Genomic DNA, 17,500 nt, shown 5'->3' with positions numbered 1-17,500 from the left:
AAAAAATTAATAATAGAGTTATATCCATAAAGAAATTTTTTTTTTTTAAATTACAAAAAAATATACACTTTTATAATGTCATTTAAAGTTTGTAATAATTAATGTTTTTTTTTTTTTTTATAAAATGAAAAAACATTAATTCTCAAAATCAAAAATCATTATAACAAAACAAACAAAATTTAAAATATCAAAAGTTACGCTAATATTAAAAAGGTTGATAAAAATAAAATTTTATTTGTTTTTTCTTAAGTTATTACATTTGTTAATAGTGCGAATATTAAATGTTATTGTCATGCAAACTTTTTTATGTAATCGTCATTCAAACTTCATAAGTGGTTTTTATAACGTTAATTACTTCTTTTAACTTACCACTTGTTTAAGTATTAAAAAATGATTAAATAGCTTATGTGAATGGCTTACCGCTTAATGGCTTACAGGGTATTTAAATGGCGCGCCAGTTTACGCTTTAAAACGAGGCCTGTATATATTTATATATATATGTATATATATATATTTATATATATATATGTATATATATATATATGTATATATATATATATATATATAAATATATATATTTATATATATATATAAATTTATGTTCAAATTTATATATATATATATATATATATATATATATATATAAATATAAATTTGAGCACTTGTATATATATATATATATATATATATATATATATATATATATATATATATATATATATATATATATATATATATACAGTGCTCAGAGTGGAGAAAAAAAAGTAACAGGATGGTATTCGGTAGATTAAAAACACCACCCTGCCTAATCATTGTTATATATAGAGATTTATAAAAAGGTGGCAAGATGGTTTATAGTTTATATAAAGGTGACGGGATGGCATCTTGCCCCACTTTGAGCACTATATATAGACATATATATATATATATATATACATATATATATATATATATATATATATATATATATATATATATATATATATTTCTGTGAAGTTAGATAAACATTGTATTAACATATTTTAATGTATTTAATAGGTTATATATAGTTATTGAAAGACCTATGAAAAAGATTTATTGAAAGTTTTGGCTTTAGAAAGTGCAATGTTAATGCAATTGTTTTAATATAATTTCACTTTTGAAAGTAAAACTTTTGACTAAGTTTAAATTTTAATTAGCAATACATGCTCTATAAGAAAAAACATATAATTCTATAAGATCAAACATTATTGTTCTAATAGTGAATGAAACGGGCCATTAGAATGAGGTAAGAAAGGTTTTTTTAATGTAAAAAAGATTGTTATCCTTTTTATTTTAAAATTAATTTCTAGTATTGATTTAAAGAATGAGTTGTTGATTTTTTGGATTTTAAGTAGTATCAACTAGTGAGTGATACGGGAACAGAAACCATCTCTATCCCACCCCATCCTCATATAAATTTTTTCATCCCCACCAAGATTGTCCCATCGCATCCACATCTAGTTTGGTAATTCCTGTTATTGTGTCACTCTTGTATTTTGCAATCAAATTATTGTATTAAGCAATCAAATTATTTTTAATTTGATTGCTTAATAAAAAATATTGGTTGTCAAATTTTTTATTTATATATTTTTTTTCATTTTATTTTCTCATTTTATATTCTTTATTTCAGTTGACTATTTTATTTCAAATTGCGATTGCACCATTTTTTTTTAAATAGAGACACATTAAGAGCATAAGAGAGTTGGTTGGTATGAAGAATGAAGAGAGGAGGTTTGTAAGTCTGATTTTATTTTGCCAAAATTACTGTTTGAATAATATCAAACATATTGAAGTTGCTAGCTTGTTAAACTTATCGACTTAAAAATAAATGGTTTCATTAGCATCGTATTTTATTTCAGTTTTGTACAACTATAGTTTATATGTTGGGTTCTTTGTGTTTAGAAAACTTTTTTGCGATGATTTTTTAATGATGATAGTTAATTTCACTTAAGTGAAACTTAAGTTAGATTAACATAATAAAAATAATATGCTTTATTATATGGTTATATATTATATTTGCTTGGTTCCAACCAAATGGTATAACCATTACTGGTTATATTGCTTTTTTTGAACACATTTGGCTCTAATTTGACCAGGTATGCATTAAAAAAATGCAGCAAAAACTTAGACATATTAATCTATCAATCAGCAAATGTTGTCCATTATACTTGCTGTCAATTGTGCTGCTAAAAGATTAATAAGAAATTTTTAAACTTCTGTCTTTGCTGTTGTTGTTGACCTGTTTTGACTGTTCAGTTTTCTTTTTTTCCTAATTTGATACTGAGGCTAAATAATTAAAAAATATCAATAAATACAGATTTAACAATGTATAAAATGTCCTTGATGGCATCATAATAAAATAGCATCTAGCCATCAAGCTTCAGCACATACATAGACTTGGGTTTGGGCAGACAGTAAATACAGTATAATATAAAAATTGTCGAATACCTTAATGTCACTCTTTCAATCTCTAAATCTATTCTTTTCAACCTTAATACAAACCTGTAAATACATTAAGTTACATCTATCTAGTTTAAAAACTAGGACACTACATAGGTTAATTCTAGTTCCCTCTTAGTTTACTGAAACAGATACCATTTATAGTTAAATTAAGATTGTCTGCTAATTCATCAAATTCACAAAAAAATATTTAAACAAACTTCTGTGTAACAAAGCTTATCTTAAGCCTGATTATTTGTGTCTATTGTACTAAAGCATTCTCTAATTAAACCTCCTATTAGATATTATTAATACCATTAATAATAATTAATAAGAACAGTGCTTGCAATATACTCTAGATTAATACTACTTTCATTAAAAATGTTAGTGACAATATAGGTAAGCGTTTTTTAAAGATTTTTTTTTAAATAAAGCCAGTTTAAAAATTATACTTATTGAGATTACTTTTTACGATGGAGTCTAATTATGTGAAGCTTTATCCAAGTGACATTTTTTTTGCAAATACATCATGGACATATGGTTTCAAGTTAAGCATGGAATCCACAAACATTTTAGTTTTAATTTAAACAAAGGCTAGCAGAGTTTTAGCTTGCTCAAAATAATAGTACAAATATATGCATATCTCTTAGCATTATAGAAACTGGAGGTCAATCGCCTTCTACCTGTACAAGTTGTGTTAAAAATTAAAAGTTAAAATCAATTTGAAAAAAGTTATCTTTTTTAAACCTACTTATGGTTTTTTAAACCTTTCTATGGTTTTTTAAACCTCCTTATGGTTTTATAATTTCAGATATTCAAATCAATAATAAAGTGTCATTTTGTAACAAACTCTTTCATTTTACTTGTTTCAGCACTAACCCTAATATTTGTTTTTGGGTAATGTTGACCAACAACAATTCCTTAAAATAAATATTAAGGTTTCCAATTCAACAAGATTTTATTTGGCAAATATGGTCAGAATAGATTAAATGGTATAGGAATATATAACAATGCGCGGTAGTGATGTAGTGGTATAGCGCTTGCCATAAGCGAGAAGATCTGAGTTTGATCCCCAGCACATCCCTGGTAGTACCGCGCTGAACTTGTTTCTCTGTGCAGCGGTTGTAGTGGTCTTGGGGGAGCTGAATTGAAATAAAAATATATATATAACAAAAATGCAAACATGTTTTCTTTTCTTGTTTAATTATTTGTTTGTTTTGTTTTTATTATAACTGAGGCAATTTATTTTCAATTGATTGAACATAGCAAAAATGATGTTCAAAATTATTACAAAAATTATATTGAAATTTGGGATGCTACAGTAAATTGATTATGAATTTCAAGTTGTTAAACAATTTTAAGTTAACAGCAAAGTTCCTGTTTGAAGTTGCAATTGTATTTTTTGTATAGTAACATGGAATTGCCACATTGGAGATAAAAACATGTAAATGCATTTTACTACTATGTCAGAAACAGTAGATACACAGTACATATATTGACAGATGGGTTAAGGTATGGACAGGTAGTATTATGAAAAAGACAAAACAAAATTTGAAAAATTACTAAACCGCAATCAAGACAAATCTAACAAAGCTGTAAATGTGTGTAACAAGTTTTGGTGTCAAGAGCAGTTTCAATGTCACACTTGTCTACTTGCTCAAAAGTGCTTATCAATATGGTTAAGCTAATTATAAAATTTATCACTAAGTATTTATCGAAATAATATATAAAAATGAGTATCTAAAAATTAAATATAACAATTTATTTAAAAGTTATATTTTCAAACGTATTTTTGTGTTAATTAACCTTTGGTTTTTTTTCAGGTACAGAATTAGGGAGCAGAGCTTTTATCTTATAAATACTTTTTTTATTGAAGAACTATATTCTTTGTTCTAAAATATAATTTTACATTTGTTTTAGACTGTTGTTGCGCACACTATCTGATGAACAATATCAAGATATTATAAATGTATGCAGTTCTTTTCCAAGTCTGGATATTGAAGTGAAAGTTAAAGGTAACTGGTTGCTTTGTGCTAAACTTCTATTTTGGTGCTTTTAAATTTTTTATAAAAACAAATTTTTTTCTGTTTTAGTTATTGATGATGAAGACATGCATTTGGTGACAGCGGGGTCAATTATTACTGCTGTTGTAAAGCTCAAAAGAACACCTTTAGGAGTAATTTTTTTTTTTAAATGTTATTGCTTGTATTAAATCTGGGAAATGATTAAAAATCAATGAAGTATAACCTATAAAAAATTTTTCTAATAATAATGAAAGTGTAGTTTATGTAGTGTATTATTTGAAACAATAATTAGTTATTATTTCCAATACCAAACAATTATTTACTTTGCTAATGTTTTATAGTAAAATGTTCTCACTGCGCTCTAAAAAATAAAAATAAAATATTTTTACCGTATGGGAGGATTTGTGATATATGCTTAGTAAGTTATAATTTTTTAATCTTAATAACTTTTTAAGGTAGAAAATTGGAGGACAAATGATTATTTTAAATATAATTTCCTACCTTAGAAGGTTGTGAATTATACCAAACTAAAAATTTCTACCTTACAGTAGTATATATATCACATATCCTACCGTAAGATAGAAATCTTCTGCTTTTTTTTTTAGAGTGCACTATAGTTGCTTGAGTGTAATTAAAATTAATAAATTTTTGGTTTAATAAATATTTGAAAATTTCTTAGATAAAATGGCTTCTTGCTAACTCATTATAAGTATTGATATTATGTTTTTTCTAGCTAAAGACATCAAGTGACTAGTTAAAATACTATCATAAAGTTAAAATATTCACGGCTATATATTTGTTTAAATTGGTGAATATTTTGTGTGGTGTGATATGTATTTATATTTCAAAGACAATATAGAACAATTTTGGCATTATCTGTGAATAATGAAAAAATTCTGCGCAATTAAAAATAAATTTTTTTGAAACAAGCTTACTTTAAATTTTTTTAAACTATCAACTATTTAAAATTCAGTAAAGAAGCAGATCATTTAACTTCTATTTACAAAGTAATAACTTATTTTAAAAGCACAAAGATTTCTCAATGTTCAGTTTTTTGATTCTAATTGGTATGGTATCTTAGTAAATTAAAAATCCCATATAATATTATAAACTTAGTATCAACCAAGCCCAAATCATTATTATTGATTTATTATCAAAGTTGAATCTTAACCAATCCAATAACAATATCCAATATCAATCAGTTTAGTATACATCAATCCAGTATCAATATTTAATATCAATTTTTAAAATGTTATTTTTAAATATTTGTTAAGTTTTTGTATTAATTCTTGTTTTCAACATTCTGTTATATCTTAAGATAGTTTACTTTTGTTTTGCTGGTATTTAATAAATTTTTATTACATATGTTTATTACAGGATTTTTTTGAAGATGAGACAGTATCAGAATTATCAGTAGAAATAGCAAATGTAGATGATGAGCCTCCTGTAAGTTTTGCAAGTTCTTAAAAACTTTTATTAATTTTAAATTAAATCATCAACATCTTAAACTAAATTTAATAATAAAAACAAAGAAAATTTTTTTTATTTCATAAGTTTAAAATTTCAAAAACTTGTTTTCCATCAGTTTATATTTAAAACTTTGTTAACTTTAAAAGTTAGTGAATTACATCATTTTTGTATTTTGAATACTTTCTATCAAAATGATTAGCTATCATTTTAATTAAGTACTTTAATTCTCCTGGCTTAGAGAGCTTTTGAAGAGGAATACTCTTTCTAAGATTTGATAGCTTTTTCAGCAAAATAAGAGTGTTGATTACTTTGTAGGCAACATACATCTTTATGCATCATTATTCTTAGATGTCTTATAAACAGGAATAGGGCTGAGATTATTATAATAAACTGGGTTCAGCACTTTTTCAAAATTTTTATAAAGTTTGGAGTCATCATAAATAAATATGAATCCTTTTCAATTTAAAATTTAAATTAAATTGAAAAGGATGAATTCAAAAGCTACTTTCTATATACATTGAAACTTTACTAAGAACAAAACTTTACTTTACTAAGAGACTAAAACTTTACTTTACTAAGAGACTAAAACTTTACTAAGAGACTAAAACTTTACTAAGAGACTAAAACTTTACTAAGAGACTAAAACAAACATGTATTTTTATTTTTAACTCTCAATGTAAAAAAAACTCTTATTGTTTCAGTGGTCAGAAAAACAAAAAAATTGCAATTTTTTTTGCTCTGTTTTAAATAGGGTTATCAAAAATCATTAAAATGCTTGTCCAGGTACCTGTCAAACAAATGGATAGGTACACGGGTGCTTATTAAAAAACAATATTTTTATTATAAAATTTGTACTTATAAACAGCCAATAAAAACATTTCATTCAATGATATCATTTATTTAGAGCTATTGTTTTTCATTTGAATTTTATATTATGAAATGTTCTACTGTTTCGGGTGCCAAAGATTTGTAAGGAATAAATTGAATGGATCAGTGTTTTTGTTTTGTAACAAATCAATGTTTATTTTTAATAAACATTGATTTATTCAGTTAATTTGTGTAGCTGTTTTTTTATAATTTTAGTTGTTTAGAATAAACTTCTTACACTCACTTTAAAAAGCTTGACTAAGCTTTAAAATAATTATATTTTTAAGGTTTTTGAAAGTTTAGCTGCGAATTATATTTTAAAAGGTTTTGAAAGTTTATTAGTTTGTTCAAGGAACAAATTAATAAACAAATTGGAAGAGTTCTGATTTATGTAAAGGAAACCACTACATAACGTGAGTTTCTTGATCAGAAACCTAAATATCTTTCCAAAATATTTAATGTTTTTAGAAATTCCGAATGTCATACTGAATGTTTTCAGAAATTCTGATGGTGATAAAAAAATCGTAATTATTTGAATTGTTAACAAAATCTTCAAGATCTTCTTTTACATACCAATTTAATATTGTTATATTGTTATATTATGGTTAATGATTATAAACATAAAAAAAAATTAATGAAATGAATTTTAAATTTATCAAGTGACAATTACCTGTACTTTGATAATGCTATCTGGGTAGCAACTAACGGGCCTGAGTACCTGTTGAAAACTTTAGTTTTTAATGCATGTAAATATATATTAAAAATCATGTTGGTAAAAAGCTTTTATAAAGTTGATTACAGAGCATTTTTTGAAGAAGATACAAACTAGAAATTACTTTTTAAGGAAGACACAAAGTAGAAATTTCATAAAACTAGAAACTAGTTCAGAGAAAATAATGATGGTTTAATTCATCAAAGAGTTAAGAAGCAGTTTATTAGAAACTCGGGAGGTAGTTCATCATAGACTGTTGGCAAAGATTCAAATCTATAATTTCAACAGATAAATCAAGAATTACTAAACATACGTTGTTTTTTTTGTTAAACTTTGGAATTTTGTAATATCTGAATTTTAATTTAATTTATGATAGTACAAAATATTTCAAAAATGAAAAAAATAATAATTAAAAAATACATTTGCTCATTACAACTGATTTGAATTTCAATTTTAGCTGCGAGTTATATTTTTATTTCAACTTAGGATTCTCCAAAACCTGCGAAAGCATGGCAGCGAAAAGTGAAAAAAAGTAAAGGAAATAAAAAAGTTAAGAAACCAACAAACAAAAAAACTAAAAAACCAGAAGAGGTTAGAAAACTTTTTTTTTTTCTTTATCAATTTTATTGTTTTTTAAGAAAGGGAGTTGTTAGAAAATGTAAAATTAATAGGAAAAAAAAGAAGAAGAAAAAGTTGAAAAAAAGAAGGAAAAAAAATCAAAATCTAAAAAAAATGCTGATGATGGCGAAAATACTGGAGATTCAGACTACGAATTTAATGGGTATCTATTTTTACTTTTTCCTAAATTATATACTTTTTTTTATTTTTAAATTATATTCTTGAATCAATTTTTTTGAATTTTGTTATTTTTTTGTCATTTATTGAACTTCAGATTTCAATTCAAATCTAAAATTATATATATATATATATATATATATATATATATATATATATATATATATATATATATATATATATATATATATATATATATATAGATTTATAGTTTGTTGTCTTTGGGAAGAGCGGAAGGAAAAAAGTGATTCTTACGCCAACACATACGTCACTTTTAATTACTTTTGACTTTCGTCCAACATTTGCGTGTTGGACGAAAGTAAAAACCATTAATTTAATTACAAATAAATCGTTTTTTAAAAAAACCACAAAAACACAAACTGAATGTTTTTAACAATATAAGCAATGTTTTTATTTTTATTTTTTTTAATAAAATGTTTTTATTTTTAATTTTTTTAATAAAATGTTTTTTTTTTTATTTTTTTTTTACTGTAAATCATGCGCGGAGTGTTGCTACATCGACTATCTTATAGCCTGACTCGCAAGGGAGTGCTGCTACATCGACTGACAAATAGCCTGACTCGCAAGGGAGTGCTGCTACATCGACTGACAAATAACCTGATCCGCAAGGGAGTGCTGCTACATCTACTATCTTTTAGCCTGACCCGCAAGGGAGTGTTGCTACATCAACTGAGGGTTTGGTTGGGGCAGGCAGTCTATCAATTAATAAAAAATAATAATTCCGGTCTTGCATTTATATTTTACTTTTTGTCAACAAAATATGGAAAAAACTTTCAGACAACATCTACGGGTTGTATATATATATACATATATATATATATATATGTGTGTGTGTATGTATATATATATATATATATATATATATATATATATATATATATATATATATATATATATATATATATATATATATATATATATATATATACATATATGTGTATGTATGCATATATATACACATACATATATATTATACATACTATAGATAAAAAGACAATAAACTATTACAAAAATTAGCAAATAACATAATTAACAGTACAAAAAAACTGACCAGAAAATACATTTTTTCTTAACTCAATTGCAACAAATTTTTTTAAAAACTGTATTCTAATAATTCATTAAGTAAATTTTAAATCATCGAAGTTGACTAAATTAAAACTTTATTTTAACAGTAGACAAAGTAAACTAATGATAGTTGTTTTACATTAACAATTTCACTGTACTCATGTGCTTTGTTAAAGTTATTCAAATTAAAAAACTTTATAATTATGTTAAACAACCATTGATGGAAAAACGCAATATCTAAATATTTATAGGGTTATACATTAGAAAAAATCAATCTAACATCACGCTTTTATTTCTCAATCAACTTAGCTAATTGATAAGTTGTTGTGGCATTTGAATTCATCAAAGAATGTTTTACTAAAAATATGAATTAAGGTTAAAATATTCAATCTTTAACATTTTCAACAAAGAAATTAGTTGAAATACAAACAAACAAAAAAAAGCTTTTATAAAGTTTATATCAAGTCCTTAAAAGTAACTAAACTTTATAAAATTAAATTTGCATTCCTTTTAATATCTCCACTAGACAATAAAGTTGTATTAAATTGTAATAAAACATAATTGACTATCTTACATAAAATTATATATAATCAATAAACATTGAAATGTGACTTACTTATATTTACAAAAATATTATTAGTTCTAAAAAATTAAACAGATGGTTTATTACATTTGCAATACAATCATCTTCAATAGTTTATTAACTGACATATTAAATATTATCTTATTTAAGTTGGTTTAAAAAATGATTCAAATATAAAAAATAATTTATGTTAAGATTTAATTGTAATTGGAAAATTAAAAAGATTATCTGATTACATCATTTATAATTTTAATAAACAGGTTTGTAAAATTGTAAAAGTGGTTATGCAGGTATATACAGATTGACAAAGGTTTAAGAAAACTTAACCATGAAGTTAAAAATATAAAAGGATTTGATATTAGGTTTTGTGTAGCTCTAAGGTTTATGTGTCTCAGTTGGCAAACATAGCCAAAGTCTAATGATAATTTTTTCAATTTTTCCTAATTCTGTTATTGCTGCAAATTCAGCTTATAATTTCCTAACAGGGGGAGTGGTGAAATGGCTGTAAACTTCCAAATTTGTTTATTACCTTGATATAAATAAATTTAAAATTTGCTTATCATAATATTAAGTAATTTTAATTAAATATTTTATTTTATATATTTTTATTTTATATGATAAATTATAATTTTAAATTATAATCTTATTGAAAACATTTTCTTAAGACCTTCTCTCTTTTCTTATTTTTATATATTAGTACCCTGAAAATGAATTATAATTTCTATAAAGTAGTTGGTATATGACAAATTTTTAATTGCCTAAATTTTTACCAGTGTAATGCTTTTTTGAAAACTTGTAAATACTTTTTTATTTTTATGTATTTTTTATAAAAGCTCCACATTATTTATATTACACTTCCCTCCCCCCTGACATACTGTAAATGAATATGCAAACTAACCGAAAAAATAAAGACAAAATAACAGCTTAAGTAAATATTTTTGTTTGATTTAACCATCAATATCATTTAAGTAGTCATATTATAACAATTTTAGATAGATGTAAATGTGAACCAATTGTTATATTGTGAGAAAAAAAAATTATGTTTTTAGTTGGTTTAAGCAAATAACTAAAAATATTTAATAAAACTTAGTCCTAAGTATTTAAACTAACGGGTGGTTACTAAAAATCCGGACAAACTTTCATGGGCAATTACTCCCATAGTTTTTATGAGATTAAATAAAACGATCATTAAAAAGAGTTTTTAGTTATTTATTTATTTTAATTAAGTTTGTCTTCAACCAGTCTGTTTCTTCGGATTTGGCCAACTCTAACACAAGTTGACCCAAAAAGTGAAAATACAAGGTTAAGGTCATTTTTTTCAGGCAAAGCTTTATTCTGGTTTGTAGTTGCTTCAGGTCTTTTGCTTGCCAGTTACTCTCATACACTTTGCCTTTCAAAATAGCCCAAAAGTCTTCTATTGGATGACACTTCGGTACGGCTGGCGGATTGTCAACTTTTTTGATAAAATTGATGTTATGAGTCTCATAGCAGTTGGTCACGGTTTTGGCATAATGCGATGATGCCAGGTCCGGCCAAAATATATAATTACCATCGACATGATGAGCGTTGATGAATGGCACTAATCTTCTCTTTATAAATTTATTAAAATTAATTTCATAGATGGCTTTATTGTCTGCAAGGCTGCTGGGGACAAAAAATGGCTTTGAAATACCTTTGTCAGAAGTGGCCAGCCAGACAAGCACCTTGGGTTTGAACTTGCGCTTTTTGCGATATTTAACACTTGGTGGAGTCTTGTCTCTGTTGCTAGAGTAGTAGGTGCTGTTTCCATTAATTGTTGAGAGTGACAGTGTAAAGTAATACTCGTCGTCAAGGATGACCGATTTTCCTTTAAAATCACGATAAAGACGATCAATGCCGGTTTTGATTCGCTCATTCTGGTTCTCTTGTCGATGAGGTATACCCTGTTTTGTATAAATTTTGATGTCAGTGTACTTGGCAAGAGTTTTAATGATAGGTGAATGACTGCATTCATATTTTCAACCAGCTTGCCTCATTGAAACTCGGTCACTGTGATCAAATATGGTTTTCAGGCGCTTGATACCCTTAGGGGTCATGATTTTGGCCACACGACCACTTCCTTGCACCCTTTTGTGCCCAGAATCATTCTCAACACGTTTGATTATATCATAGATAGTGCTTCTTAGATTTTTTCAGCATTGAAGTGAGCTACTGTGAACTTTTTACCTTGCAATTTATTATTCAAATAGAACTTGTAAATCTGTTTTCTTACCTCTTCTTGCTTAGCCATCATTATTTTCTTAATTATTATCAATTATCTAAAAACAAGTAAATCAACTTATAGAGAATTAAATAAGCTTTAAAATGGATATAAGCATGAAAAAAAAGATTTAGCTTGTGGCATTTAAAATTCAGTTAAAGTTAGTCCGGATTTTTAGTAACCACCCGTTATAGACAATCATAGTTGACAATATTGTAACATAAAAACTGGTTTTGTAATGTTATTAGGAATGTTAATATTATCATCATAATGTTCCTTTTTACATCAATTTTTACATTAATGGGTAGAATTCCAATTTCTCTTTATTATGTAAAAATTGATGTAAAAATTGGGTAGAGTTCCAATTTCTCTTTAACTTTTGACACATTGTAAATGAACATTGTAATGAATGTTTGCCAATATTTTAATAAACTTGTTCTTGAACATGTGACATGCAGTTGCAAAGCAAGGTAAGAGATAAACATTAATTTTATATAAAAATCAAAATTGAACTAAATGAGCCTGAAGAAGAAATACCCTAAGGAAGATTTCACAAATATTTTTGTCTTACAGATAAAAATGTATGTGTAGTGTATGTACCATCAAGTTTTACCATCAATTGAGTTTTATTCAGGGCTGGTCAAGTGGGCCTGAGGCTGCAGATTTGATTGGTCAAGTGGGCCTGAGGCTGCAGATTTGGAGTAAAAAAAAAAAAATTTGTAGCTGTAATGTGACAACAAAGAAATGTTTTTTTTTTATAGCTATTATAATTCAATGCAGTTAATATTGTTCTCAAAATATTTACTGTAGTGAATGTTTTTAATGAAATAAAAAGTTGTAAAAATTAAACAAATTAATAAATCGATGCAATAAATAGCAGATATTTCTTCAACGGTATTGCAGTTTTTGTAAGTTTGAATGTTTATTTGTTTAATAAAATCTTAGACTATTATGCTTACCAATAAATATAAACATCTGCAATTCTCTACTTTTGCCTATACAAACTTTGTTTTCAGTTGACATGATTTCTTTGTTAAACTGTTTGAACAAAGCAACAAATTAAACAATTTCATCTGATAATTAAGGCTCAAGGTCTTCATGGTATGATCCAATAAATGCGGGGCTTGCAAATCATAAGATTTTAAGGTATTAAGACAAAAAACCTCAGCATCATTTGCTTCTGCATCATGATAGTCTGTTTTCTAATTCACCTAATTTTTTATTTATGATCCTGTTAATAACTCTGTATCAAAACGATACGTTTTGATACAAAATTTTACATTTCTGTTCTATTTCACTGAATTGAAAATGAAGCTCTTGAACAAACATTTTAAAGGTTGTAACATCTTTGTAGCCAAATTCAAATCTAGTTTTGAATCTTGAAAGCATTTGCTTGTTTTGTCAAATCTTTCTACAACCATTGATCATAACTGGACCATTAGTCCAGTCTCTAACTTATTCATACTTGCAGTATGAATAAGTTAGAGGTATTAAGTTGCAAGTCTATTTGCTTCCAATTGTGTGTCAGCTTTTTCAGTTGTTAATTCAGACATACTGACAAGACTCTTTATATCCAATAATAAAGTTGCAATTTTAAGTAATCTTTTTAGTTAATGCAAGAACTTTTTTGTAACATATTTCTTTCTTAAATTTTGGTTTCTCCCACCCACTTTCATATTTTTTCATAATTATCAATTTTTACTTTAATTGAAAAAAAAATTTTTTTAATAATATAACAAGTGAACAGCCTGCACTAAAAAATTTTTTTGATTGAATCAAATGTAAACAAGATGTAAATGAGTAAAAGACAATTTTTCCAATAAAGTAAAATATATTGTTACAGTGTCTAGGTTTCCAGTAGTTAAACATCTGATAAATAAACATTTTTTACAGTGTCTAGATGTTCGATAGTTTAACATTAAGTATGTGAGGCCGCTGAGGTGGTTTAAATATCTGATTGTTGATAACTTGATGTTTTTGCCTTATTGATATTTTCAAGATAGGGTTTTTTATTTTTTGATATTTTTTTCTAGGAGTGGGTCTAGATTTTATAATTGTTCTTTTCTTTTTTTTAGTGGAACTGTTTTTGTGGTGGGCCTGTATATGGCTGCAGCCTCCTCAGCCTCCGTCTTAATATAGCCCTGGTTGTATTGCATGTACCATCAATCGAGTTATATTTTTTTAAGTACTGCATTATATAACTAGATTACTTCTTAAGCTTGTAATGAACTGATAAAAATCTATATATCTTTCAGCTAAACGATGAAGCTCTTTGCTCTTCAAAAAGCTTAAAAGCAGAACATGCACACTCACATAGTAGACATTTAGATGCTTATAAAAACTTATTTTAACAAACTAAACAGCAATTAAAATTTTTTAGTTAGAAAATTAATTAAATTGCAAGGAATAGCGAAAATGCTAAAAACAATATGTTAAAAACACATTTTTATTATTCAAAGATTACCTAGAACTTACTAAAACTTACTTAGTAAAATATTAGAAAAAGACATAAGAAAAAGATAAAAGACATAATTAAAAATCTTGTTTTTGAACATGTGACATACAATTAACTATGTGTGAAGCAAGGCAAGAGATAAATATTAATTTATCAAAACTTTTAAAGTAAATACTATTGTATGAAAAAATCAAAATGCCTCTTACTGACAAAATCATGTGTAGAGCACATACCATCAATCAAGTTTTATTGCTCAGCTCAACTTTGTTTTTTATATATACTGCATTATTCAATTAGATTACAATTTTAAAACAATTATGACACATATATGCAAATATGCTATGCTTCTTAATATTGTAATGAACTGATAAAAATTTGTATATCCTTTAGCAAAATGCTGAAACAAATATGCGATTATAAAAACTTGTTTTAATAAGCTGTATAGCTATAAAAAAAAGATTTAGTTTGCAAATAAATTGCATCGCAAAGAATGGCAAAAAATACTTAAAACAATGTGTTAAATGAATTTAAAACATAGCTTTAATAGTCAAAGATGACCTAGATCTTACCAAAACTTTCTTAGTAAAAGTAAGTTTTAGTAATGACTTCCCAATGCAATATATTTTTTCAAAAAACATGTTTAAAATGCTAAGACTAAAAATAATGCTAAGTTTTTAGCAAATTGTTTTTAACAAAATTTACTCTAACCTATCTAGTTGTAGGGAAGAGTTGAATTGCCTGGGAGAGTAGATTCAATGATAAAAATGCATTGATTGGGATGTTGTAATTCTAGGGTTAGGTGAAGATTCAAGCTTGCACAGATTAAGGGAATGGCTATTAGATTGGGTGTAGGGTGGAGGCAGTAATTTTTTTTTTTACACTTGTTAAGGTTAAATATTTTCTTATGCAATCGTTATTTTTAAACACGTTTTTATATCCTGTTTACAGTGTGGTGTTTATTGTATTTTATTTTTTACTGTACTGTATTTTTAAATTGTTTTTTTGCTGTTTTTTCATCAAACAATAGCCGTTACTAAACACTTAAAACTCCAGTCCTTCAAGCAAAACAGGACAGGTTGACCTTTTAAAGTATAAATATATATAGCAATGATAAGATGGTATTTTGAAAACACTGAAAACCACCCCGTTATGTTTTTTCCCTTTTTGAGCACATTAAAAGGTAAAACACAAAAAACTCTGAACTTTTTGCTTACAAGGAAGCCATCTATCATTATACCACTACCGCACTTGTAGTGGTTTATATTAGTCATATACATTAATAATATGAATTAAAAATATTTTAACAATTGCATCTCTTATGCAACACTAAAAGTATGAAATTTACTTGTTCAAAAAATCAATGGATAATATTTTTTATATTAATTTTCCAACTGATTCCGGATAAGACATTGTCTAGTTTGCAGCTCTCAAAATATGAAACTAGATGAATAGGCAGGATAGGGTAGAAACTAGTTGAATAGCCAGGTTAGATAATTTTAAAAATTCTTTTTCACCTGAGGTTCTGAGATTCAAAATCTAATAAAAACTCCTCTCTGGCTATCATGCTTTAAAATTATTTTTTGGGTCATTTTGGAAAACTTTTTTTTGGAAAACTGGAAAAATCTTTCTTAAAAAAATGCAAATTCAAATTGCATTTACTCTACATTCAAAATATATACATAAAAGTAACATAAAACAAATTCAAATAAAATTTCTTAGCTTTAGGGCAAGGTTATGCAAAACAAAATTTTTAAAGTGGTCAAAAATTATTTGCTGATTTAGCACAATACAAATAATTTATGGCCTCATTTTTGAGTAACAAGACAGTTAGTTATTTTACTGAAAAAAAAATTGTTCATAACAAGTATTTCCTATTGATATAAAAGTCCTAAGGGCTTGTCCATAAAGTACATACGCTATTTTTTCGTCTGGCCTTTCTCTCTCCCCCCTCCCCCGCATTTTGCAATAGGCTTTTTTGAATACCCTTCACCTCCCTAAAAGTACCTATGCTTTTAACCTATTTATCTAACATTTTATGATATTTTTTTTAATTCAGGGTCTCCTTTCTTTTATAATTTACCCATTGCCCTCCCATCTCATATACGCCATTTGCAGACCTCCTCTTTCCCTCCGAGTGTACGCACTTTATGGATGATCCCTAGTCATTTTTGACTTTCCTCATAAAACCAAAACATCTAAGCTAGTTTATGGTATCAAAAGAAGGCACAACTTTGATCTTCATCCACGTCATATTTTAAAAATTCGAAAATTGTTTGGGTAAAATCTCTGGAAAAAATCAGGAATATATTTTCCCCTTTTTTTCCTCTTAACTTTAATTTTTCAAATTTTTTTCAAACTTTTCTTAATTTTTGTATGAGTGATGAGTAAAAAAGCTTAAAAAATAAATGTATTAGAAAAATGTATACCTAAACTTGATTGTATGGAAAAAGTTTTGAATATCCGGAAAAACTTGTAGTTAAGAAATATATCCGGAAATCTGGAAATATTTGAAAAAATATAATTTCTGATTCTTACTTAAATCCCAAAAATGTTAACGAAAATTACAGAAATGTTAACAAAATCGATTATTTTATCCCAAGCAAATGATAAATTGATTGATAATTAAAAAATTTATAAACTGATGTTTTATTTTTATTCGATCAATGCCATAAACAATGTAAAATTTACACTTTTTTACCATGCATTGATCTGAGAGTTAGTCTCTTTAGCGCCTATCAGACCCATATTTTATGGGTGACATCCTAAAACATTTAAGCTTTTATATTTATATTAAGTGTGAAGTATATAT

The 17,500-nt window shown here is 26.1% G+C and overlaps 1 protein-coding gene across 1 annotated transcript in view; it reads left to right on the top strand.

Annotated features, from left to right (window-relative positions):
* The window catches only part of LOC100215612 (translocation protein SEC63 homolog), a 59,204-nt gene that overhangs the window by 37,008 nt on the left and 4,696 nt on the right, over positions 1 to 17,500 (top strand). Inside the window, exons 12-17 of the mRNA XM_065792650.1 lie at positions 1,700 to 1,752; positions 4,381 to 4,475; positions 4,554 to 4,636; positions 5,862 to 5,930; positions 8,020 to 8,124; positions 8,205 to 8,314. Coding sequence (XP_065648722.1) covers positions 1,700 to 1,752; positions 4,381 to 4,475; positions 4,554 to 4,636; positions 5,862 to 5,930; positions 8,020 to 8,124; positions 8,205 to 8,314 — 515 coding nt within the window. The remainder of the gene's footprint in view (positions 1 to 1,699; positions 1,753 to 4,380; positions 4,476 to 4,553; positions 4,637 to 5,861; positions 5,931 to 8,019; positions 8,125 to 8,204; positions 8,315 to 17,500) is intronic.

This window comes from Hydra vulgaris, chromosome 03 (assembly GCF_038396675.1).
Source record: "Hydra vulgaris chromosome 03, alternate assembly HydraT2T_AEP".
NCBI classification, from domain to species: domain Eukaryota; kingdom Metazoa; phylum Cnidaria; class Hydrozoa; order Anthoathecata; family Hydridae; genus Hydra; species Hydra vulgaris.
Note: the sequence above shows the minus strand (reverse complement) of the source record. Positions and strands in the feature narration are given on the sequence as shown.